Source organism: Rana temporaria, chromosome 3 (genome assembly GCF_905171775.1).
Source record: "Rana temporaria chromosome 3, aRanTem1.1, whole genome shotgun sequence".
Taxonomy (NCBI): domain Eukaryota; kingdom Metazoa; phylum Chordata; class Amphibia; order Anura; family Ranidae; genus Rana; species Rana temporaria.
This window is the reverse complement of record NC_053491.1, coordinates 225,983,920-226,011,478: the sequence shown is the minus strand read 5'-3', so window position 1 is coordinate 226,011,478 and position 27,559 is coordinate 225,983,920. Positions and strand designations below refer to the sequence as shown.

Here is a 27,559-nt window from a genome sequence, read left to right as displayed (position 1 = left end):
AGAGCGAGCAGAGGGGTGAACAGTGGGAGAACGGCTCCCGATCAACCCCGCAGGCAGTGCTCGCCCCCCCCACTCCACATCATGCAATGAAGCGGTGAGGCACATTGAATATTTAAGGTTGTCAGGTGGCTAATTACCTGCAAGGGAAATGTGTAGGTGTTTTTGCCAGCTTCCTAATGTAAAAAATCTTAGCAATTTACCGTATTTGATCGGAAAATCATATCACTCAAGTAACAAAAAAATGGCAAACTGCCAACCCAGGAAACATTACTACTATGCTAAAACCTTAATTAGGGAACCATTGCAGGCAACAAGTAAACTGCCAAGGCTAACCAGGAAACACTGCATTTATCTTTAAATCAGAAAGTTAATTAAATGTACCTTAGAGCAGGGCTTAATAGACAGAATGCGGGTCCAATGCTGGGAGGTGTTCTGTCTATTACAGGCGCGAGTTAGGAGGAGGTGGGGCTGTGTGTGAGAGCGAACAGAGTGGAGGAAAGTTCAATGTAAGCTGTTACAGCGGGCTATACCGCTCGGTGATCCCGTGGCTCTCCTCTTCCTCCTGTCATGATCTGACCACCAATGGGGGCACAATGAGGCTTCAATGGGGGCACAATGAGGCTTCAATGGGGGCACAATGAGGCTTCAATGGGGGCACAATGAGGCTGTAATGTGGGACACAATGAGGCTGCAATGATGGGCACAGGTGAGCCTGCATTGATGGGCACAGGTGAGACTGTGCTGAGGGGAACTGATAAAGTTGTTGTTAATATTTATTTTTTTAACTTAATTCTGCATAAAACATTTAAGTGTCATTTCAGGAGATAATTTATGAGGGCGTGATTAGCGGCAGAATTAGGGGCGGGGCATGGTAGGGGTTGGACGGGGAAACTGGTGGCGAGTAACCCTTGAGGCCTGGCTAGTGGCTCAAGACTTGAAATTTTGAGCCCTGCAGTAAATTATCATTTACAATAAATGAAGCCATTCAACTGCATGTAATAAACTCTTTAATACTTGAATACTTTCAGCTCCATCGGCCCTCTGGAATAACAACTGGATACCAAACCTTCAGGCACATTCATGACCCCGCATGGAGAAAGAGAGACCAGAAACGGATTGCTTCTCAGAAGCAGGTACACTTATAGCACCAATGAACAGAACCTTTAAGCTCTTCAGTGTTTGTACTTGCATAGAGAACTTGTTATATGCCCTAACTAGTACTGCAATCTACTATACGAAGCATGCACTAAAATGCAGAATTCTGTTCTGTAATCAGACAGCTTTTCATTGAGGCATCGATACAAAAAAATGTAATTTATCTATGGAAAATGGTAATATTTCTGGCAAATGTTCTGTAACCATTCTAAACTTTTGTTACTAATGAAAAGAAACTGAATAATGCAGTCAAATGAGAATGATATTCTGTATGTCATTGTTAGATTTTGAATTTATTACTATGTTATGTGATAAAAGTTTCTGAGAATCAATATTTAAAAATGGTTATTTTGAATGTTGCTAAGAAGAGAAAAGGTTATTTGCTCTGTAGGTTACATCTATTCTTGAAGTTCTACGTCAAGACAATGGGTGGAGTAATGTTACTTAATATACACAAGTGGGTGTTACGTTTATGACAGTAGCATCACCTTTCTTGGAGCTATTCTAAATGTAAATATGCTTAGCTTGGCTTTTAGAACAGTATAAGAATCCATGTGGTTTGAGTAGCTAGCTAGGACCTCGGGGTCACCCGACCCTGCGGGGAGATGGAGGTAGGAAGTCCACCCAGCAGGAAGCTTTCACTATGGAAGCCGAGCAGAAAGATGTACCATCATAACATCTATTTACTCCGTCTGAAACCTTCTGAATTACCATCTTGCCATGTGTTACCAGCTGCCAACATGTAAGCAGTGTCTTTTTGCTTGTCTATCTTGAAGAATAAACTTCACGTTATTGAGGAAAGCCTAAGTCTTGTATATTGGGAACGAAACGCCTGGAAGAAAGAGACTATTGACATGACACATGACACATGACACATGTCAAAAATGTCCCCCCTCTTCCACATTCATCAGTCATAAATAATATCAATAACGATTTTAAGAGTACTTTCTAGGTAAAAATCCTCAGTACATGCCATCATTAAAGTGAGAGTAAACACCCCTGCATGAGTTGTACCTAATAGGTAAGGTTTACCTATAGGTCTTGTAAATATCTTTTAAGAAGATATTTACTGTACATGCAGCTGGTGACGTTGAAGGAACAGACACCCTGGCCCTTCCTTTAGAGACCTGGGCTATAAACGTCATTGCGGCTCCAGCCACTCACACAGCCGGGGCCCACAAACCCAGAAGGAAGACCCGAAAGATGGAAGCCCTGTCAGCGGTGACATCGCACTGCTCGAGGGCTTTGTTCTAAGGTTAAGTTTCACATAATATGCTAGTATGGGATGCATGCTAGCACATTATAGCTTTGCTGGTTTTAGAGAAAAAAAAAAAAAAGAATCACTGGTGGTTTACTGCCGCTTTAAAAGTGCCTGTCTGTCTGAAGTAAGCATGTTTATAAACCCTCCGCAGGTACACCAAACGAATCCTTTGTATCTTCCTGCTCCAATGTGTAATTCGCATAAAAGGTGCCCCATCACAAATCCAGATCCTTCAGTTGGTATATGGTAACGCTCTCCGTGGGGGGGACCCACTTTTTTAATTCAAATTTTCCTTATCCTGCTGTACAGTATAGCCAGCATCACTCGTGTGCCCTCACTTTCACCTTTTTGTTGCAGCCAAGGTATTTTCTGTTGTGACAAACCTGCACCACCAGTGTGTTGCGTATGTTGTGTAAACTAAATGGTAAAATGCCAATTTAATTATAGGCTGTAACACTACAAAATGTGAGAGTCCAACATGGGACATGAGAATACATATGCAAGACCTGTAGCTGCAGATCGTTTCCCTATAAAATATATTATGCCGCGTTTTGGTTTGATGGGATAAGTTTTACTACTGTAAGTCAGTTTTACCAAATAATTTCATGTTCTCTCTTCTCTTCTGTACATCCCAGGAACAATTTAAAGTAGACCGTGAGGGAGGTTTACACAGTGTCCAGTATCGCGTGGAATCTCGATCAGAATTAACCATTGGTGGTGCTCCGTGTACAGTGCTGAACGTACTGCTGGATTGTGACACGAGTGATACTCCATGGTGTGTTTTTAACTAAATTCATAAAGTATTTTATGACTCAAAGGACTGAGATGGCCTGTATTCCAGGCAGACATGTGAACCTGTAGTTAAATTTTGAACTGTAAATTTTTTTATATATATTCTAATAAAAATTATGGAAAATCTCATGCTGCATTGTTATTGGCCATATACTACTACATTGGGGCTTTGGTTGCTCCAACATTTAGATAAGTGTTGCAGACAGTTAAACCCTACTATCCTTTTTGAAGATGGAGACAACCTCATACTAGCCTCTATTTAGATATGCACTTGCCTTGGTGCTGCAAATGTGATCAACTGTGACATCAGCCATTTGAGGTTGCAAGCTGACACTGGCAACTGTGATCATGCGTGTATGTACTTTCGACTTTTGTGTGATGGACTTGTGTACTGACGATACAAAGATCAGACAACAGACCGTTGTCCGCCGAAAATTTACTAGCATGCCATCCAACATTTGTTGGCCAAAAGTTAGACAACAATTGTCAGAAGGCTGTACGAGGCTTTGGGCTAGGTTCACACATGTCCAGTGCGGATTTCCCCTCCTGTTTTCATTGTGAATTTCCAAAGCCGTGGTTCTGCAGCAAATTTTTAGATACAGTTTTCTTAAAACATGGCAACGACAGGCCGCCCTGTAGCTCTAGCTCAAGGCTTGACAAACTTGCTTTGGATCTAGGAGCTGGCTAAAAAAGTTAGACAGTTTTTTTGTTTTTTTTTGCGTAGTATGGTTTGTCAGCGCCCGGGGCGTTGCTAGGTGGCAAAAAGGCAAGGGGCTGCAGCCCGGAGAGAGGGAGATAGACTGCTGGTTTCCTCAGGCCACAGCGGCATATCCCTCCCAGGGCCGGTGCTAGGCTATTGTGCACCCTAGGCAAGACCAGCTACGTAATAATAATTAAAACACAGGTCACTGCACTATGGGTGAGCAGGGACTTGGGTATAAATGCACCTGCATCCTTGGTGTCACTGAAAGAAAAAAAGTCCCTGCTCATTGATGGTGTCTGAAAGAAAAAAAATTGTCCCTGCATCCATCATATGTGATGTGCACCAGTAAATTTAAGGGGGTTGGGTGGTAGGTAGCTGGCAGTGAGGAACAGGGGGGATGATAACAGGGGGTATGTCAGTAGAAAGCTGACAGTGGGGTACAAAAAAAGAGGGAGGGGGGAAAAACTACCCAAAAAAGCAATATATTGCAAAGACGCTCACCAGTTAAGCCGCTATCCGAGTGTCAACCTATGTGGGGGGGTGGGGGATAGTAGCCGGCATTGAGCTCCAGGCACCTCTGCCTGTCCCGACAGTGAAAAATAAATACCAATATTACCAAATAAACCGCCCGTCTAAAAAATATCAAACAAGATACAATATCGCAATAGGATATTCGTGGGACCGAACCCATCCAGATAAAGAAGGTAATAACTTAATCTAATTTAACGCGTTCGGCATAGGTACTGGAGTGTGGCGGAAAATATATAAAAAATTTGGGAAGATAGGTAATTTTAATTAGATTCATCTTACCCACTGGGGTCAATGGCAAGGACTTCCAGGCAGAACTCCTTTGGATACACTGCTGGAGGATAGGATATAGATTATCTTCTAAATGGTGTGTTTAGATTTTTCTGCACATAGGTATGTAAAGCCTGTCACACAGTTAAGGGGGGCAGGCAAACTCACAGGGGACACCTCCCGGGTCAAGGAAAATAGGACTGTTTTTAATTTTTTTTAATCCAATTCACTCTGGGGTTTGACTAGATGAGCCAAACAGATTAATAATTTTCAAGGCCGCCGCCAGAAAATGTCGGTCATCTCATAGGTATAGAAGGGTGTCCGCATGCAAGGATACTTTTTCATTTAAAGGTGGGATTGAAAGACCATGAACCTCAGGAGAGGCTTGCGAGATCAGTGCATCAGAGACAAAATAACCTTGGGTGAGGCAGGTAGCTAAGGATCTTGGCATCAACATTTAAAAGTGAAATGGGTCTGTACGAAGAGCAGAGTTCCAGATCCTTACCAGACTTGGGCACCACAGCTATAATCGCTTCAGACAAAGAGGACAGTAAAGAGAAATCTGTCAATTAAAGAAGTAACTTCCTATAACTTAATGGCAAGAATCTCACTGCGTGTCTTGTAGAATTTGGCTGGTGAGCTGTCTTTACCTGGGGTCTTCCCTGTCGAGGATCCAATCCCCAACTTGAGTTCTTTCAGGGTCTAGTATGGGTCTAAAGGGGAACCCCACAGCAAAAAAAACAGCGTACATCCCCCCTCCAAATCTATACCAGGGTCTGGTATGGTTTTGGAGGGAAACTCCCATGCTAATCGTTGCTGCCGACTAGGGAAGAAAAAAATGGGGTTTGCACCTGTTGCTGGCTCCCACCGTCTGTCCGCTCCCCTGTCTGACGGTTCTAAAATAACTAAGGGTGATGTTGCCGGGTGGCCCTGCCCTTTGTGACATTATTGATCGGTGAATGCTGGGTTGATATCACAGAGGTGTGGGGTAGCTGGGTGGCCCCACCCCTTAGCTATTTAGGTACTGGCAGACGGCGGGAGCCAGCAACGGGATCTACATCAGGGGACACGGTTTAAAAGAAAAAAGCAATTGTCAAACTGTCTTTTTATTACTTTTTGACATGCCCCATACTTATTTTCATAGAGCAGGGGCAGGGATCTGGGGGCCCACTTGTTAGAGAGGGCTTCCAGGTTCTGATAAATCCCCTGGCTCTCAACATAGGGTTAAGGAATGCTTGACCCCCCCCCCCCCCCTCCTTGCCTGCATACTCTGATAAGGGTCTGGTATGGAATGGATTTTTTTCAAAACTGTTGACCTGTGCGTTCCCATAGAAGGCAATGAGCAGTGCTCATAAAATGCACAGGACTCTTTTTACATTCGCAGTAAATTTGCATTGCCACTGCACCACATATATGTGAACTGGCTCCATTGAAAGCCGGGTTGGTTCACATGTCATGCAAATCAGATGTGGTTCAATTCGCATTTATTTGAACGGAGCCTTAAGCCTCGTACACACGATCGGACTTTTCGCAGACAAAGAGTCAGACTTTTGTCCGAAGGGCTTTGGCCATGAACTTGTCTTGCATACAAACTGCACACAGTTGTCGGCCATGAAACACGAACGTAGTGAAGTACTACGTGATATTTCAGCTCTTGAGCTCCACCGTTTGGGCACCTTCTGCTAATGTCGTGTTTGGTGAGCATTGATTCTGAGCATGCGTGTTTGTACTTTGGACTTTTGTCTGATGGACTTGTGTACACACGATCGGAAAATCTGACAACAGACCGCTGTCCGGAAAATTTATAAGCCTGCCATCCAACATTTGTATGGAAAATCTGACAATTGTCTGATGAAGCGTACAATCGGTCTGAAAATCCGATCGTGTGTACGAGGCTTTAAGCCTCGTACACACGATCAGATTCTCTGCGGACAAAGCGTAGGACTTTTATCCGAAGGGCATTGGTCAGGAACTTGTCTTGCATGCAAACGGCAAAGAATTGTCGGCCAACAAACACAAAATGATGTGTTTTTCAGCTCTTTGGCGCCACCCGTTGGGCAACTTCTGCTATTGTTTTGTTTGTTCTTTGGAGTTTTGTCCGGACTTGTGTACACACGATTGGAAAATCTGACAACACACAATTGTTGGCGGACAATTTTAACCACTTGAGATCCGCGCTATAGACAAAAGACGTCTACAGCGCGGCTCTCAAGTGCCGAGTGGACGTCTTTGGACATCTTTTTCTGTGCATTACCCGCGCGCGCCACTGGGGGGAGCGCAGCGGGTAAACACTGTGCCGGCGCATCGCTGGGAAGCCGATGCGTGTACCTGGCGGCCACGATGTCCGTTGGGTACATGCGATCGGCGGTGACAGCAGGGACGTGGAGCTCTGTGTGTAAACACAGAGCTCCACGTCCTGTCAGGGAGAGAGGAGACCGATCTGTGTCTCTTGTACATAGGGACATAGCATCGGTCACCTCCCCCAGTCAGTCCCCTCCCCCCACACAATTAGAACACACCTAGGTAATACATTTAACCCCTTCCTCACCCCCTAGTGGTTAACCCCTTCCCTGCCAGTCACATGTATACAGTAATTAGTGCATTTTTATAGCACTGATCGCTGTAAAAATTTGAATGGTCCCAGATTTGTGTCAAAAGTGTCCGATACGTCCGTCGCAATATCGCAGGCCTGACAAAAAAAAATCGCAGATCGCCGCCGTTACTAGTAAAAAATAAAAAAATAAATCATAAATCTATCCCCTATTTTGTAGGTGCTATAACTTTTGCGCAAACCGATCAAATACGCTTATTGCGTTTTTTTTTTTAACAAAAATATGTAGAAGAATACGTATCGGCCTAAACTGAGGAAAAAAAAAAAATTGGGATGTTATTATAACAAAAAGTAAAAAATATTGTGTTTTTTTTCCCCAAAATTGTCTGTCTTTTTTTGTTTATAGCGCAAAAAATAAAAATCGCAGAGATGATCAAATACCACCAAAAGAAAGCTATATTTGTGGGGAAAAAATTATAAAAATATAATTTGGGTACAGTGTTGTATGACTGCGCAATTGTCATTCAAAATGTGTCAGCGCTGAAAATTAGTCTGGACACGAAGGGGGTTTAAGTGCCCAGTAATGAAGTGGTTAAAGCATGTTATCCAACAATTGTCCAATGGAGCATACAAACGGTCGGATTTTCCCGACAACAGCCTGTCGTCACACAATTCCCATCGGATAATCCGATCGTGTGTACAAGGCTTTAGAGTCCATGCTATGCAGTGGTGCATTAATGTGACAGTGTGGCTTTACAGGTATTTGTGCAAATATATGCAACTCAAACCTCTGAATTCATTAAATGGGGGAACAGTTTAAACTGGATTTTTGTGCCTGTAAAGTGGAGTGATACAATTTTAACCCTGTTCTGCAGATTTCCCATGGGCACTTTCTTTTGATGGTTAAAATTTGATCCAAGTGGTTTCCATTGTAGCAAATTGTTTCTAACTATTATTACCGTATGTTTAGATTAGAGTAGAAGAGCACAATTGATGATATTTCTATTGGGACATGGTTGATTACCATGTAAAATATATAGTAGAAAACTGTAAAAACACATACATGCTGGTAATTAAATAAAAAATGCTCTGCACACTTTAAGGATAATGCGAAAAAACAAAATCTATACAGTTTGAAAATGTATGCAACAAAAAACTGTTTTAAAAATTGTGTGTGTAACCAGACTGCCACAACAACGCACCTATGAAAAGTGTGGTCTGTAACAAAGTCCTTAAAGCAGAGGTCCATCAATTTTTTTAAAAAATGTTTTAGTCAGCAGCTACAAATACTGCAGCTGCTGACTTTTAAAATAAGGACACTTACCGTATATACTCGCGTATAAGCCAAGTTTTTCAGCCCTTTTTTTAGGGCTGAAAATACTCCTCTCGGCTTATACTGGAGGAGTCAGTGTACTTTGGGCATCCATTTTTTAAAACTCGCAGCTTCCTCCTGGTCCCGTTCCACGATAGGCGTTTGACACTGTGCACTGTGTTTAAAGCACTATGATCAGTGGTCTCCAAACTGTGGCCCTGGGGCCGGATGTGGTCCTTTGCTTGATTCTGTTCAGCTGTTAGGGCAATATTCCCTCCACTGATGCTAACAGAGGTGCACAATTCCTCACAATGACACCAAGGATTGGGCTCAGTTACACCAATGATGGGACATGATTTTTCCCACCCAATGACACCAATAATGGGGCATTGCTTTCTCCTACTGATGCCAGGACATTTTTCTAATTTCAGTGGCCACAGTTCGGCCCACCTAAAGTCTGAAGGACAGTAAACTGGCTCTTTGTTTGGAACGTTTATAGACTGCTACACTAGATCATTATTCCTATGTGTGTCCTACAGAATTTCTGTGCTGTAGTTGACAGGTAAGTGAACTGCCAGTCCTATGCAAATTTGATCCTTCCCAAGCATCCCTATTCATTCTTCAGTGTAATGGGTTATAGAGGAGGACCAAGTTCAGTGGCGGCTGGTGCTCAACATTTTTGGGGGGGCGCAAACAAATGAAATAAAAAAACAATTGCAGCCTCACTTTGCCCATCAATTGCAACCACTGTGCCCATCAAATGCAGCCACTGTGCCCATCAAATGCAGCCACTGTGCCCATCAAATGCAGCCACTGTGCCATGCCATCAAACGCAGCCACTGTGCCATCATTTATCGCCACTGTGCCCATCAATTGTCATCACTGTGCCATGCCATCAAACGCAGCCACTGTGCCCATCAATTGTCACCACTGTGCCATCAATTGTTACCACTGTGCCATCAATTGTTACCATTGTGCCATCAATTGTCACCACTGTGCCCAGCAATTGTCACCACTATGCCATGCCATCAAACGCAGCCACTGTGCCATCAATTGTCACCACTGTGCCATGCCAAACGCAGCCACTGTGTCATCAATTGTTACCACTGTGCCCATCAATTGTTACCACTGTGCCCAGCAATTGTTACCACTGTGCCCAGCAATTGTTACCACTGTGCCCAGCAATTGTCACCACTGTGCCCAGCAATTGTAGCCACTGTGCCCCGCAATTGTCGCTACTGTGCCCAGTAAAATGCTAGCTGCCTCTGTGAAATGACCTGTAAAACCCCCCCCCCCCCCCCCCGCCTGGTACTTACCTTTCTGGGGTCAGCCGTGCTTCTACCGTCCCTCGGTGTCTTCTCCCGCCCTCGGTGACGCTTCAGCCAATCAGGTTACCGGTAACTAGAACCAGTGAACCTGATTGGCTAAGACGCCTGTTATTCAGATGGCCGGCGCTCACCAGGGGGCCGGCCATCTGAATATTCGGTGCCAATACATGGATTTATGCAATGCAATGAATGAATCTATGTATATTGTGATCAGTGGCGTGTGCGGGAGCCAGAGGGGGTGGCGCTCCATCGCCCTCTATACACGCACCGCCACTGACCAAGCTCAAGTTTTACAGTATTAGCCAAGATTTTTAAGAACTTCAGCAGCCTATACAGTATATCTAGCTTGTGTTTTTTAATGAAAGGAAACTCATACTGAGAAAACTTGTAGGCAACTGTTCCTGAACTCTCATTTGAAATTTCTGGTTGTTGATCCAAGGTCTTTGGTTTTTTTAAGTCACTGGTCTGATTTTCCTGTAACTTTCCTAGCTGCATGATTTGTCTTGGGATAGTAACTACAACTATAGATGCCAGAAGTAACCAGGCTAATATCTTTTTATAGGCAGTACAAATAAATGACCACTGCCCCCACATATAACAGGCCTTTGCAGCAAGGAGCACATGGAAGGACGATGTATCTGAAACAAAACCAAAGAAAATTCCCAGCTCAACTTACCAACCAGCCTGCAACCAACTGAATTGTCCTGTCTAATATTCTGAGTTAAAAAACTGGTTTAGTTGGCATACATTTGCAAATCCATGCATAGGCTGCAGAGTCACTTCACGGCACCCCAGTATTATCTGCAGTCCTAACTGTAAATTTCGAGAGCTTCCATAGTAGAAGCACATGCAATAAAAATGATAGGCAGAGGCAGGTGAGCCTGGAGGGAGTCAATTCCTTCTTAAAGGCACAAGGGCACCCTGGACACCCAGCATACAGCACAATGACAGCAACATTGTACCAATACAAATGTCCATGTTTAAAGGGGTTGTAAAGGAATTTTTTTCCCCCTAAATAGCTTCCTTTACCTTAGTCCTCCTTCACTTACCTCATCCTTCCATTTTGCTTTTAAATGTCCTTATTTCTTCTGAGAAATCCTCACTTCCTGTTCTTCTGTCTGTAACTCCACACAGTAATGCAAGGCTTTCTTCCTGGTGTGGAGAAAGCCTCTTGAGGGGGAAGGGGGTGAGCAGGAGGGTCAGGATGCCCACTAACACACAGCTCCTTTCTCTTTCTGCAAAGTAGAGAGTGTCCTGACTTGCCTGCTCGCCCCCTCCCCCCTCAAGACGCTTTCTCCACACCAGCCTCTTGCGGGTTACAGACAGAAGAACAGGAAGTGAGGATTTCTCAGAAGAAATAAGGACATTTAAAAGCAAAATGGAAGGATGAGGTAAGTGATGGAGAACTGCACTAAGGTAAAGGAAGCTATTTAGGGAAAACATTTTTTTCCTTTACAACCCCTTTAACCTTGTCACTCCAACATGTGTAAATAACGCCAAAAGGAAACTCTGTTTCAAATGATCAAAAATCTATTTGGGTACAGTGTTGCATGACAGAGTATTTGCCAATCAAACTACCAAGAGGTCAATCCGTATTGTAATTGTATTCATTTTCTTTTTCTTAAACACGAAAAAGATGTTTAACAGTTTCTGGTCCAGCATATACAGTATCTCACAAAAGTGAGTACACCCCTCACATTTTTGTAAATATTTTATTATATCTTTTCATGTGACAACACTGAAGAAATGACACGTTGCTACAATGTAAAGTAGTGAGTGTACAGCTTGTATAACAGTGTAAATGTGCTGTCCTCTCAAAATAACTGAACACACAGCCCTTAATGTCTAAACCACTGGCAACAAAAGGTAAAAATGTCCAAATTGGGCCCAAGGTGTCAATATTTTGTGTGGCCACCATTATTTTCCAGCACTGCCTTAACCCTCTTGGGAATGGAGTTCACCAGAGCTTCACAGGTTGATACTGGAGTTTTCTTCCACTCCTTCATGATGACATCACAGAGCTGGTGGATGTTAGAGACATTGCGCTCCTCCACATTCCATTTGAGGAAGCCCCACAGATGCTCAATAGGGATTAGGTCTGGAAACATGCTTGGCCAGTCCATCACCTTTACCCTCAGCTTCTTTAGTAAGGCAGTGGTAGTCTTGGAGGTGTGTTTGGGGTCGTTATCGTGTTTGAATACTGCCCTGCGGCCCAGTCTCTGAAGGGAGGGGATCATGCTTTTGTTGTCAGCGGTTTAGACATTAATGGCTGTGTTAAATTATTTTGAGGGGACAGCAAATTTACACTGTTATACAAGCTGTGCACTTCAATCAATAATTCTAGCGCCAGAGCTCACATTTAATTATAAACCTGTAAGTGTAAAGGCTTTTAAAGTGTTGCCTATGGATACTGTTAGGTACCATAGTTTGTCTCTATTTCACAGGCGTACACAATTTTAAAGTTGCTCTGCACACAGAGGCCCAGATTCACGTCCAGCGGCGTATCTCTACGGCGGCGTAACGTATCCGATTTACGTTACGCCGCCGTAACTTAGACTGGCAAGTGCTGTATTCTAAAAAGCACTTTCTCCGTAAGTTGCGGCGGCGTAGCGTAAATCGGCCGGCGTAAGCCCGCCTAATTCAAATTTGGATCAGGGGGGCTTGTTTTATGTAAAACTACTGTGACCCGATGTGATTGACGTTTTTGCGGAACGACGCATGCGCCGTCCGTGGAATTTCCCAGTGTGCATTGCTCCAAAGTACGACGCAAGGACGTCATTGGTTTCGACGTGAACGTAAATGACATCCAGCCCCATTCACGGACGACTTACGCAAACAACGTAACCTTTTAAAATTTCGACGCGGGAACGACGGCCATACTTAACATTGTTACGCCGCACTTATGCCTCATATAGCAGGGGCAACTATACGCCGGGAAAAGCCTAACGTAAACGGCGTAACTTTACTGCGTCGGCCACGCGTACACTTGGGAATTCGCGCATCTAGCTAATTTGCATACTCGAAGCAGAATTTGAAAGTGTAAGAAAACACTTAGTTCTGGCTTTTTTTTATTTTTATATCAGGACTTCTCAGTGTGAGAGACGGCAAAGACAATATCTCAGGATCACCAGATTACAGACTGAAAAGAATAGGTGGACATATACATTACAGTAGGGGGGTCTCCAAACGTTTCAGTACAAAGGGCTACATTGTATATTTTACAAATATTCATGGGCAAAAAAGCAGTTTTGGAAATTAACAAATCAAGTTTAAATTAATGAATACATCTTATTTAATCTCCCTAGCTCTGCCCTATCTTATTATTATTATTATTATTATTATTATTTTTTTTGCAATAGCTGTTTGTAAAAGAATGTCAACATAAGTTATTAAAAAATGTCCCCCTGACTCCCCCTGTCTCCCTGGTATTTAAGGTGTCAGATAAAATTGATTGCTGGAAAACTGTACCCATGAATAGATTTTGATTGACATGGTCTACACTATATTAGCACATGCAGCATTTGACCAGCAGGTGGCACACATGTCATACTTTTTATATTACATATACTTTTGTACATTTATGAATACATATCATACAGATAAGAACTGTATTGGGTGCTAAAACAGCCTGCCTCTGGGGATGCTTTCTCACCCTGAGCAGAGCGATTTTTTTTATACATTTCTCACCCGAGCAGAGCGTTTTTTTTTATTCATTTGCAGGCATTTATTTGGGCATTTTTGAGTACATATCCATATTTCAAGCTTTGTGCACATACGCCTGAAAAAAGCAAATACTTTTAGGGTTTTCAGGTGTTACAACTGAAGTCTATGGGGCTAAAAATCTCCAAATATTCCTGAAAGGTACCCCATGTAGCTTTTAGAGCCTCGGGCATTGGGCTGCAAGTGCCTGAATGCTCATATGAGAACAGCCACCATTTAAATACATGGGATTTTGATTGTTGAGCGTTTTGGAGCTTTAAGAACTTTACCCCTGGAAGGATTTACCCCCTTAATGACCAGGCCATTTTTTTGTGATAAGGCACTGCGTGGTTTTAACAGACAATTGCGCGGTCCTGTGATGCTGTACACAAAATTGATGTCCTTTCCCCCCCCCCCCCCCAAATAAAGCTTTCTTTTGGTGGGTTTTGATCACCTCTGTGGTTTTTATTTTTTGCCCTATAAGCAAAAAAAGACCGGCAATTTTGAAAAAACACAATATTTTTTACTTTTTGCTATAATAAATATCCAAAAAACTAATTTCTTCATTAGTTTAGGCCAATAATATCTTCTACATATTTTTGTTAAAAAAGTCACAATAAGCGTATATTGATTGGTTTGCGCAAAAGTTATAGCGCCTACAAAATAGGGGATAGATTTATGACATTTTTATTATAATTTTTACTAGTAATGGTGGTGATTGGCGATTCTGGCCCCTTACCACGTGATCAGCTGTCAGCCAGTGACAGCTGATCACGTGATGCAAACAGAAGCTCTGTAATGTTTTTTTTTCTCCTTGCGCTGACAGAGGATAAGGCAGATCCTCCTCATCTGTGCCAACCAGTATTGCCTGCCAGTGCCCACAGTGCCACAAATCAGTGCCCAACAGTGCAAAACAGTGCCACATATCAATGCCCACCAGTGCCACCTATCAATGCCCACCAGTGGTGCCAATCAGTGCCACCCTGCCTACTAGTGTCACCTACCAGTGCCGATCAGTGCCCATCACTGTCACTCATCTGTGTTCATCACTGCCGCCCATCATTGCCACTTCTCAGTGCCATCTATCAATACCCTTCAGTGCCACCTATGTGTCACCTCTCAGTGCCCCCTTATCGGTGCCCATCAATGCAGCCTCATCAGCGTACATCAATGAAGGAGAAAAATTACCTGTTTGCAAAATGTTATAATAAAATATAAAACGCTTTTTTATTTATTTTGTTTTTATTCTGTCTTTCTTTATTTTTTTAAACAAAAAATAAAAACCGCAGAGGTGATCCAATACCACCAAAAGAAAGCTCTATTTGTGGGAGAAAAAAAAAAATTATAAAAATTTCATTTAGGTTGGTCTGGGCAGGGGGGGGGGGTGTTAAGTGCCTAGTAAGCAAATGGTTAATGGCACCCCAGTCGTAGTCCATAGGGTTCAAAAGTGTTCTGTCGGGTTGAGGTCAGGACTCGGTGCAGGCCAGTCAAGTTCCTCCACCCCAAACTTGCTAATTTATGTCTTTATGGACCTTGCTTTTTGCACTGGTCCAAAACATTTGGTGGAGGGGGGATTATGGTGTGGGTTTTATTTTTTATGAGGGGTTGGGCTTGGCCCCTTAGTTCCAGTGAAGGGAACTCTTAAGTTGTCAGCATAAAACATTTTGGACAATTTCATGCTCCCAACTTTGTGGGAACAGTTTGGGGATGGCCCCTTCCTGTTCCAACATGACTGCACACCAGTGCACAAAGCAAGGTCTACAAAGACATGGATGAGTGAGTTTGGGGTGGAGGAACTTGACTGACCTGTACAGAGTCCTCACCTCAACCCGATAGAACACCTTTGGGATGAATTAGAGTGGAGACTGTGAGCATGGCCTTCTCATTGACATCAATGCCTGACCTCACAAATGTACTTCTGGAAGAATGGTCAAACATTCCAATAGACACACTCCTAAACCTTCTTGACAGCCTTCCCAGAAGAGTTGAAGCTGTTATGGTTGCACAGGTTGGGCCAACTCAATATTGACTGGGATGCCATTAAAGTTCATGTGCGTGTAAAGGCAGGCGTCCCAATACTTTTGGTAATATAGTATATATGCAGTACTGTGCAAAAGATTTAGGCAGGTGTGAAGAAATGCTGTAAAGTAAGAATGCTTTCGAAAATATATATTTTAATTGTTTATTTTTTATAAATTTACAAAATGCAAAGTAAGCGAACAGAAGAAAAATCTAAATCAAATAAATATTTGGTGTGACCATCCTTTGTCTTCAAACCTCCTTGCATAAAATTTTAAAGGAACTCAGCAGGTAGGTTGTTCCAAACATATTGGATAACTAACCATGGATCTTCTGTGGATGTAGGCTGCCTCAAATCCTTCTGTCTGTTCATGTAATCCCAGACAGACTCGATGATGTTGATACCAGGGCTCTGTGGGGGCCAAACCATCACTTCCAGGTCTCCTTGTTCTTTATGCTGAAGATTGTTCTTAATGACATTGGGCTAGATTCAGGTAGGGGCGCGCATAGTTCCGGCGGCGCAGCGTATCGTATTTGCGCTACGCCGCCGTAAGTTATAGAGGCAAGTGCTGTATTCACAAAGCACTTGCCTTCTAAGTTACGGCGGCGTAGCGTAAATGGGGCCGGCGTTAGCGCGCGTAATTCAAATGTGGATATGGGGGCGTGTTTTATGTTAATGTATGATGACCTGACGTGATTGCCGTTTTTTACGAACGGCGCATGCGCCGTCCGTGTACATATCCCAGTGTGCATTGCTCCCAAGTACGGCGCAACGACATATTGGTTTCGACGTGAATGTAAATTACGTCCAGCCCTATTCGCGAACGACTTACGCAAATGACGTAAAAAATTCAAAATTTGAAGCGGGAACGACGTCCATACTTAACATTGGCTTCGCCTCCTAATAGCAGGAGTAACCTTACGCCGAAAAAGCCTAACGTAAACAACGTAACTAAATTGCGCCGGGCGTACGTATGTTTGTGAATCAGCGTATCTAGGTCATTTGCATATTCAACGCCGAAAACAACGGAAGCGCCCCTAGCGGCCAGCGTAAAATTGCACACAATTATACGCCGCCGTATTCAAGTTACATCGGCGGAGGAAGCCTATTTTTTGAACGTATCTGCCTTTGAGAATCGGCGTAAAGATACGATGGCGCAGATTTTAAATTACGGCGGCGTATCTGGAGATCTGGAGATACGCCGCCGTATCTGCTTGCTGAATCTAGCCCATTGGCTGTATGTTTGGGTCGTTCTCCTGCTGCAGAATAAATTTGGGGCCAATCACACGCCTCCCTGATGGTATGGCATAATGGGTAAATATCTATCTGTATTTCTTATCATTCTCCAACATGTTTGGAGCAATGGGAAATGCAAAGGGTGGCCACACCAAATATTGATTTGGATCTCTCCTCTGTTCATTTACTTTCCAGCTTGTTTATCAATAAATATAAACTATTAAGACTTCTATTTCTGTAAGCATTCTTCATTTATACAATTTTTACCCTTTCGTCTTCCAGGACAGCCCTGTAGATGTAGCTCCTCCCTCCGGGACAGGAAACACAATCACCCCCAATCATAAAAGGCGGTCCTCCAGGTCCTCTCCTCAGTTTTTTGTGTTTCCTGCCGGACGGGAGGAGATACAATCTGGGAACGTATCTTGCTTTTTTTGTATGTGAGAGAACCTACCTCAGACCTTCAGCACTCCTCTGGCCCTAGGGGTAGAGAGCGTGGCTGGAGTCTCCTCCGCCGTGAGCTCGGCGAGAGTCGGACCCCGTTGACGGCGGGATCCGTCCCCTGAAGTGATCCGGGTGGCGTGGCTGCGAGGGTGAGAGACGCCATCGAATCGGCGCGCCACTTCCGGTATTCGATAAGGGGGCGGGTTCCATGCGTTCCAAAGAGAGGAAGGAGTATTCTCGGCAGAAGCGCGTCATCAGGGGGCGCCCGGGAGTATCGTTCCTGCTTCAAAAAAGGGTGCGGAGGAGACTCGAAGGACCCGGCGCTGGTGTTTGTTCAGGGAGACTGAAAACGAATAACACAGGACCATGGAGGCAGCAGCGGCTATTTCCGATCCTGGTCCAGCAGGCACCGGTACCTCTCAGGTAAGGCCTGGTGACGGCACATGGCTTACTCTGTTAGGTAGGGGATTGTTACCCCAGATACCCCCCCCCTAGGTGGTGAGCCTGTTTGGTGGAGGTTTTTTGCACCTTCTAGGAAACCTTGTCACAGTGGTGAATGAAGGTTTAGCTGGTGGTAATGTGGTCAAACTGTGTTGTTTATTTTAACAGGTCAAGGCCCATGATAAGAACCAGCCTCCTAGGAAGAAATGTGCAGTGTGTGGGACAAAGCTAAGTTCGAACTGGGATAAGCCTTTATGTCCTGACTGTGTTAATAGCTTGGTTAAGGAAAGTTCGTTAACCACTTGTAACCAAATGTTATCATCTTTTAAGGATGAAATGGCATCCACATTTCAGTCGTTTAAGGGACTGATAGACAGGATGCAGGCTCCAGCCCCGTCCCTAACTAGGGCCTCTAGTGCTCCTTCCTTACAGATTCAGGAGGAAGAGGAGGAAATTAGAGACAGAACTCCCAGATCAGTTGTTTCCTCTCAGGCAGGTTCAGCATCTGAATCAGAGGGAGAGGAGGATTCCTCCAGGGCGGCCAGATACAAATTATCATTAGATGATGTGGGGGATCTCCTGAATGCCATCTATGACACTTTGGATATCCAGGAGGAACAGGTTCAGCTCTCACGGCATGACCTCATGTATCAGGGGAATGCTACCAGAACCAAGGTTTTTCCGGTTCATAAGTCTTTGATTGATATGATTCTGCGAGAGTGGGAACAACCTGAAAGAAGACCCTTTTTTTCAGGCAGCCTCAAACGTAGGTTTCCATTCGAATCAGATGTGTCTCATCCTTGGAACAAGGTTCCTAGACTGGATGCCCCTTTAGCCAAGGTCTCCAGGAGGACAGATTTGGCATTTGATGACCTAGGTTCCCTTAGGGACCCAATGGACAAAAGGGGGGACCTACTATTGAAAAGAGCTTGGGACGCCTCTGCGATCAGTTTAAAGCCAGCTCTATCGGCTACTTGTATAGCAAGAAACCTAGAGTGTTGGCTCACCCAGTTACAGGCACACATCTTGGCCGGTACCTCTAGACAAGAGCTTTTAAAGTCTTTTCCACTCTTGTTCAAGGCAGTGGGTTTTCTAGCTGACGCCTCAGAGGAGTCAGTAAAGTTGGCTGCCAGGTCAGCAGCCTTGGTCAATGCAGCCAGAAGATCAGTATGGCTAAAAACTTGGACGGGAGATGCCGCCTCAAAATTAAAATTGCGTGGTCTTCCGTTTTCAGGAGATCACCTTTTTGGACCCGGCCTCCAAGAGGCTTTGGAACGTACTCAGGACAGGAAGAAGGCCTTTCCTGAGAAAAAGAAAAAAGCTGAGGGAAAGAGTTTTTTTCGTGGCTTCAGGGGTTCAAACTTTTGGCAAAACCAGAAGAAGGAAGGCCAACCCAAGAAGCATTGGGCAGGCCACAAGGGGCGTGGTAGAGGAGGAATCCTGTTTAATCCTCCTCAACCCCCCCAAAACCGCAATGACTCCTGTGTCCCCGTGGGAGGAAGGTTGGGGCAGTTCCTCCCACAATGGACCAAGGCAACTTCAAGCCCGTTTATTCTAAACCTAATAGAGAACGGATACAGGCTGAAGTTTGCGTCACTGCCTCACTGGAACTTCAGGGTGACTCATCCACCCAGGGAAAAGGCAAAGGCAGAAGCTCTCATGCTGTCGCTAGGAGAATTAGTGGATCAGAGAGTTCTAATTCCGGTGCCCCTGGAGGAACAGGGACAGGGAGTATATTCCCATGTCTTCATAGTAAAGAAACCATCAGGGAAGTTCAGGATGATCCTGAACCTTCGGCCCCTGAACAGATTTGTAAAGTACAAAAGGTTCAGGATGGAGTCGATCTTTACAGTTGCAAGATGTCTGTTCCCGGGGTGTTACATGGCGACCCTGGATCTCAGGGATGCTTATCTGCACATCCCTATACATCCAGATTACCAAAAATTTCTCAGGGTAGCAGTAAGTGTAACCCTAGGGATTCAACACTTCCAGTTCCAAGCTCTGCCCTTTGGTCTATCCTCGTCTCCGAGAATATTTACCAAGGTTCTGGCAGAAGCTCTTGTCCCTCTCAGAGATCAAGCTATCACAGTAATCCCATATCTGGACGATCTACTGTTTGTAGCCAGATCGGCTCAACAGTTAGAAAAGGATTTACTGGTTGCACAGGAATATCTCTCCTCACTCGGGTGGATAATCAACCGGGACAAATCCCAGTTGGTGCCATCCCAGGAAGTGGTATACCTGGGGTACAAGATATCTTCGGTAAAGAGAAAAATGTATCTCCCCGAGGAAAAGGTTACCAAAGTAAGTCAGGCCGTTGCCCAACTACAGTCCAATCAGTGGATTTCAATCAGAGAGGTAATGAGAGTCCTGGGGTTCATGACATCCTGTTTCCCTGCAGTTCCTTGGGCAAGACATCATCAACGCCCATTACAGGAACTTATGCTCCGTCTCTGGAGTGGCCAAAGTCAGGATTTAGAGTCGCTGATTCCAATTTCAGCCAAAGTAAAAAGGAAGTTGTGGTGGTGGCGAAGACATCACAACCTGAGCAAGGGTCTAGACTGGTCCTTCCCGGTGGAAGTAATAGTGACTACGGACGCAAGTGCCTGGGGCTGGGGAGCCCACCTAGGGGAAGCAGTAGCCCAGGGAGCATGGTCTCCAGCGGAGGCAAGTCGTTCTTCCAACCAAAGAGAGCTGTTGGCAATCCTAAGAACAATAGAGTCATTTCAGGGAAGTTTGGTAGGACATCACCTGCAAGTTCGTTTGGACAACGCAGCGGCTGTTGCGTACCTGAACAAGCAGGGAGGGACAAGAAGTCCGGCTTTGCAAGAAATATCCAACAAAATCCTCTCCTGGGCGGAGACCAACTTGTTTTCACTGACAGCAGTCCACCTAAAGGGTACTCAAAACTCTCTGGCAGATTACTTAAGTCGCCAGCCAGTGAAGCAGGACGAATGGTCCCTGAACGAAGAAGTATTTACTCAGATAACACAGAGGTGGGGTCTTCCGGAAATAGATCTTTTTGCCTCAGAAAAGAACAGGAAGGTAACCCAGTTCTTCTCAATACATCCCAGAGACCAGGCCTTAAGGATAGACGCATTTACCAATCCCTGGAAGTTCAACATTTGCTACGCCTTCCCCCCAGTAAGGATGATAGCAGCAGTGCTCCAGAAATTTCGGTTGGAGGCGACAGACTTGATTTTGATCGCGCCCTGTTGGCCAAAGAGGCCTTGGTTCGCAATCCTGAAGGAACTATGCATTCTTCCTCCGTTTCCCCTTCCAATCCGGAAGGATCTGATCTCGCAGGGTCCAATCCTTCACCCGCAGATAGACAGATTGAGTCTAACTGCGTGGTATCTGAGGAACAGTTATTGAGAGCAGAGGGTTTCTCAGAGAAAGTAATAAACACCTTATTACAGTGCAGAAAGCCAGTTACAAGAGCAATCTATGCCAAATTCTGGAAGAGATTTTGTTCCTGGATGAGAGAACAAGAGTTAGATCATCCAGGTATTCCAGCTATTCTGGATTTTTTGCAGGCTGGGGTAGATCTGGGTCTCTCCCCTAGCACCCTAAAAGTACAGGTAGCAGCCCTGAGTGTCTTCTTGCAGTGTTCCCTTCAGCAGAATTCATACGTTAGGAGTTTTTTCAAGGCCTTATCAAGATCTAGGCCAGTGAGGGTTTCGACCTGTCCTTCTTGGGATCTTTCATTGGTGCTCAGAGCACTTTCAGGCAAACCTTTTGAACCTCTGGAGGAATCCATCCTGAAATGGATCACACTTAAAACGGTCCTCTTGGTGGCAGTGACCTCAGCCAGACGGGTGAGTGAGCTACAGGCTCTTTCAATTTTGGAGCCTTTTTTGTTAATTTTTGATGATAGGATTATTTTGAAAACAGACCCCAGTTTTCTTCCTAAGGTTGTGTCCAAATTCCATAGGACACAGGACATTGTCCTTCCTTCTTTTTGTTCCACCTCAGACTCAGAGGGAGCACCCCAAAACTTACTAGATGTTAGGAGGTGCCTTTTAGTTTACTTAGAAACTTCCAAGGAGTTTAGGAAAAGCGATTCCCTTTTTGTTAATTTTTCAGGTAGTAAGAAGGGACATAAGGCATCTAAATCCTCTATTGCCAGATGGATCAGGATGGCAATAGAGAAGGCTTATGAGTTAGAGGGCCTACAAGCCCCATTTGTTAAAGCACACTCGACTAGAGCAGTTTCGAGTTCATGGGCCGAGAGGGGCGGGGCCTCACCAGAAGAGATTTGCAAGGCGGCAACGTGGTCAAGTTATACTACCTTCGCCAAGCACTATCGCCTGGACTTGATGTCTGAGAAGGATCAGGCATTTGGTAGGAGGGTCCTCCAAGCAGTAACCCCACCCTGATAAGTAAGTTTCTTGTCTATCATCTACAGGGCTGTCCTGGAAGACGAAAGGGTAAAACCGAAGTTAGGCTTACCGGTAACTCTGTTTTCAAGAGTCTTCCAGGACAGCCTGGCTTCCCACCCGGTGTATATTATTCTAAACTGGAAATGGAAGTTTGTACTAACGATGTGTTGGTAAGATTATGTTTTTCAGAGTCCTTCAGGAATTCTTGGATGAACTGAGGAGAGGACCTGGAGGACCGCCTTTTATGATTGGGGGTGATTGTGTTTCCTGTCCCGGAGGGAGGAGCTACATCTACAGGGCTGTCCTGGAAGACTCTTGAAAACAGAGTTACCGGTAAGCCTAACTTCGGTTTTTCATACCTGCCTAAAACTTTTGCACAGTACTGTGTGTGTATCTATCTATCTATATAGATAGATAGATAAATAGACACAGTAGCTCACAAAAGTGAGTACACCCCTCACCTTTTGGTAAATATTTTATTATATCTTTTAATGTGACAACGCTGAAGAAATTACACTTTTCTACAATGTAAAGTAGTGAGTGTACAGCTTGTATAACAGTGTAAATTTGCTGTCTGCTCAAAATAATTCAACACACAGTCCTTAATGTCTAAACCGCTGGAAACAAAAGTGAGTACACCCCTAAGAAAAAATTTCTAAATTGGGCCCAATTAGCCATTTTCCCTCCCCGTTGTGTCATGTAACTTGTTGGTATTACACACACACAAAAAAGATTACACCCCTTATGTCAGTATTTTGTTGCTTTAATTACAGCCTTTAATTTGTTGGGATATGTTTCTACTAACTTTGCACATCGCACATAGGCTTTGCAATATTCTTTGAAAAACTGCGCAAGTTCAGTTCAATTTGATGGTGACCCTTTGTGGACTGCAGTCTTCAAGTCATTCCACAGATTTTCAATTGAATTCATAACACTAAACAGGACACATAGAGAGGGTGAATCTCCCTGATATGGGCACAGACGGCAATAAAATCAGGTGTTCTACTCCCTCTCCACTCCATCCAAAACAAAACAAGTTTTGCTTTAAGTAACACTTTAAAGTGATTATAAAGCCTTGTGCTTGTTTTTTTTCAATACAGTAAAAAACATGTTATACTTACCTCCTCTGTGCAGTTGGTTTTGCACAGAGCAGCCTGGATCTTCCTCTTCTCAGGTCCCTCATCGCTGCTCCTAGCCCCCTCATCCTTTAAGTGCCCCTCAGCCAGCCGCTTGATACAGGGGGCACCCAAGCAGAGTCAGAGCTCCCAGTATCCATTCAGGCACAGAGCCCCGACCTGGCCCGCCCCCTCTCTCCCCTGATTGGCTGACTGACTTTTTTTATATAATCTTTATTCTTCCAATTTTTTTTAAAGAAAAAACATACGTACATACAATCGGCCAACATGGCTCAATAAATGGGATAAAACAAATAAACTGCATGTCACAACGAATCCTGTATCGGGCATTCAAGTGCAACACAGTGGCAGAATACATTCAGGGTGTGCCTATACCTGGGAATACGTCAGGGGGAAAATTTAGCAACATATAAAAGTCACATTATAAACCTGCTTCATCGTGGGTCACCCCACCCGCCCTACCCAAGCACATCCCCGTGGAAGGTAAACACCTCCGCTAACCATAACAAGCAGAACATACCTTTGAGTACCTGACCCACATGCAGTGAGGGAACGGGGAGAGGGAACACAGAGAGGGGCCACACAGACAGACAGACGGACGTCGAAAATAAAAAAGAGACAACAAGACAGTACAGAAAAAACAGGAAGTGGAGGGGGGGGGGGGAAGCATCTGCTACGTGCACATCAAAGTGTAGAGAAAACTGTGGTAAATCCATATAGGCTTTAACATTCCCCGTCTTTATCAGGACCTCCAAGAACACCCCTCTCTCCAGATCCGGGCCCCCCGCCAGAGGAAGTCACCCCCGGAGAGGGCCCAGGCACAGGCAGCACATCTGGGCCCACGTAGTGTATCCAAGTGGCCCATATCGAATAGAACTTATCATATTTGTCCTTACACTGCGCCATCCACTTCTCGGCCTCCATAATTTTATTGACCTTATCCACCCACTCAGAGCGGGTTGGTATCCGGGGTGTCTTCCAATGGATCGGAATCAGCCGCCGGGCCGCATTGAGCAGATGAGGCAGTGCAGACTTGCGATACTGACTAACCGGAACAGTAGGGAAGTGGAGCAAGGACTCTAACGGGGAATCTGGTAGCTCCACGTCCAGGACAAGCTTGATCTGTGCGTGGACGTCCTGCCAAAAGGGGCGCAGCTTGGGGCACTCCCACCAAACGTGAAGGAAGGTGCCCCTGTGGCCACAGTCTCGCCAGCAGGCATCAGAACGAGAGGGGTATATCTTAGAAAGGTTAGATGGCACCCTATACCATCTGGTGAGTACCTTATAGCTGTTTTCCTGCATCCTCGTATCAACCGCGCTCGAGTGCGTGAGTCTATACATGTGGTCCAGCTGGGGCTCAGTGAAGACGTGCTGGAGGTCTCCCTCCCACTCCCGTATGAACCTCGGCTTCCCTTCATCACGCAAGGAGTGTATCAGGGCATATAGCAAGGAGATGGCATGGGGGACAGTAGCCGGGCACATGCATAGTCGCTCAAAGGGGGAATGCCGGCTGACTGACTTTGACAGCTGCGGGAGCCAATGGCACCGCTGCTCTGTCTCAGCCAATCAGGAGGAGTGTCCTGGATGGATAAGGGGATCATGGACATCACTGGAGAGAGAAGGGGCTCAGGTAAGTAATTAGGGGGGTGATGGGGGGCTGCTACACACAGAAGGTTTTCTATCTTAATGAATAGAATGCATTAAGATAAAAAACCTTCTGCCTTAATAACTCCTTTAAACCTAAAGTTTAGGTTCTGTATAACTTTAGTGACCTAACTCATCTGTAACAAAGTATGGTCCACATTGTACAAGCAGCTCAATCCTGTAGCTGGATCTCCTGTGCAGAGATGCACACGTTCACTCACTTCTGCTTGTTACATGTTCATTGTACCCCTCCTTCCCACCTTTCAGCAAAGAAAAAAAAGGAGGGGGAGGGGGGGGGTGATACCCTTTTCTGTGATTTTGCCTTTTTTTTGCAGAATGATGACCCCCCCCCCCCCCCCCAAACCTTCCTGCCTAAAGCCTGCTGGTGTGCCCACATCACTTATCCCACAAGGCTTTTGGGCTATGTAGAACTGTGCATGCAAAGTGAAGATGGTGGTGGTGGACCAGGCGGATGCCATGCCTGATGCTATAGAATCCTATATCAGGCAGTATTGAAAAACTCCTCTCCCAAAACTTCAGCAACTGGTCTCCTGAGTACCCACATGTTTACAGTGTTGTTAAAAGAAGAGGGGATGCTACACCACAGTAAACATGGCCCTGTCCCAACTTTTTTGAGACATGTTGCTGCAATCGATTTCAAAATTATATTATTTCTTTCCTAAAATTGTAAATTTTCTCAATTTAAACATTTAATATGTTTTTGGTTTTCTATTGTAAATAAAATATGGGTAGATGAGGTTTGAAAATCTTTGCATTCTGTTTTTACGGAGACAGAGCATCCCAACTTTTTGGAACTGGAGTTGTAAATCTGCATTGACAAGGCACTATTTTACTGTAAGGCAGGGTCAAGCATTGTAAAAAAAAAAAAAAAAAAACGATGGCATCAGGCTGCAAGTTCATACAACAGAGTGGTTTTCAGAGCCAAGCCTCATGTACAATTAGAAAGGTATGAACATGTCAGAGCCTGTTAACCTTATTAACTATAAAGGTAACTGAATGCTAATTACCACTGAAATAGCTTAGTTACTACCAGAGGTATGAATAATTAAATAATTTATAATAACTCACTTCTCACAGTTTTAGCCACTGGAAGTCATTTACCACAGGTAAAGCAAAACTGTCACTGGGTAAGATCGTAGCAACTTGCTAAGCCCATGCTATAACACAGGGTTGTGCACTCCAGGAGTTTGAGGTAAGATCAACATTGTTCTGTTCAAAACAACTCAATTGTAATTGTTGGAGCCACTGGAAGCCATTTACCACAAGAAAAGGAAAATCACAGGGTTTCATTACATCACATTGAAGTAAGATCCTGCCGAAGTGGCCAAAATTGGTGGGGTGGTTGACCTTGTCAGCATCATCTATTTTTTAATTTGGCCAAACAGGGCGCCTACATCAGGTGTAGCCACTGTTTATTATTTATGGTATTTATATAGCGCCATCAGTTTATGCAGCACTTTACATATACATTTACATCAAGGAGCTTACAATCTAAAGTCCCTAACTCACATTCATATATTTAGACAGAAGCCAATTAACCTACCAGCATGTCTTTGGAGTGTGGGAGGAAACCAGAGGAAACCCACGCAGGCACAGGGAGAACATGTAAACTCCAGGCAGGTAGTATTGTGGTTGGGTTTTGAACCAGCGACTCTTTCTACTGCTAGGTGAGAGTGCTACCCACTACACCACTATGCCGCCTTTTAGGCATTCTGCTAGCCGAGGATGTCAGTTGTAAGAATATATATTAGCCAGCATTGCAGATTTGTCTATCCACACTATTTAATGTGTATATTGTAGCTTGCTTAGACAGTTCTCACTGCTGTATGTTTTCACATCAATGAGGTCTTCATTCTCAGCAAAATCATCATTTATATTTGGAGAAGGGCATGGTTTCTTTAGAAGAAAAAATATATAATGGAATATGGCTCGAGTGTCCTCAAAGAATTTGCCACCTCATCCAGAGTAATTATTTAAACAAAAAGGGGGATAGGGGATTGGGATTATAATGGTGCCTAAGCAGATGAAAATTACAAACAGTACTTAAAAAACGTATATAGTTTTATTACAAAAAATATTTTAAAACATACAGTACATTCACAGGTGCATTAAAAACAGCAGAGCAACAGTATACAGATAGCACTGGCCAGGGTATTGAAGGCCTACTGAGGTTACAGGTGAAAGGTCCCTACATGTTTCGCTAAACATTGGCGTCTTCAGGTGAAGTAATGGTAACCTGGATTGTATAGTGGCTCTAGATCAGGGCTCAAGTCCTGCGGGAACGCGTGGGAACGAAGTTCCTGCACTTTTGTCACAGCAGGAACTCAGTTCCCTTTGCAGGACTAGAGCAGCTGAGCCGATCCTTCACTAAGCGGCGATGCCCAGCTCGAGTCACTGTCAGGGGCAAGCGAACCTTAGTAATCCTTTATGTTACTGGCCGCTTCCTGTGTATCGGGTGGTGTGCGGGTATTGCGTCACTTCCTCGATGACGCAATGTCTCCTGGGAGCTTTTGTCATTGTTCCCAGGAGACATTGCGGAGGTCTGTCGCGAGTTATCGTGGGATTTAGAAAGAACTTGAGGTTTAGTAATTATGCATATGAGCGTATCATTTTTTTTTTTGATGGGGGAGTGGATCTTG

General features: G+C 44.5%; 1 protein-coding gene across 2 annotated transcripts in view; it reads left to right on the top strand.

The window, feature by feature from the left end:
* Positions 1-3,337, top strand: part of B4GALT7 (beta-1,4-galactosyltransferase 7) — a 41,240-nt gene extending 37,903 nt beyond the window's left edge. For both annotated transcript variants that reach the window (XM_040344379.1, XM_040344378.1), the window contains exons 5-6: positions 1,029-1,133; positions 3,052-3,337. In XM_040344379.1, the coding sequence (XP_040200313.1) occupies positions 1,029-1,133; positions 3,052-3,207 (261 nt within the window). In that variant the 3' untranslated portion in view covers positions 3,208-3,337. The remainder of the gene's footprint in view (positions 1-1,028; positions 1,134-3,051) is intronic.
* The last annotated feature ends 24,222 nt before the right edge of the window (positions 3,338-27,559 follow it).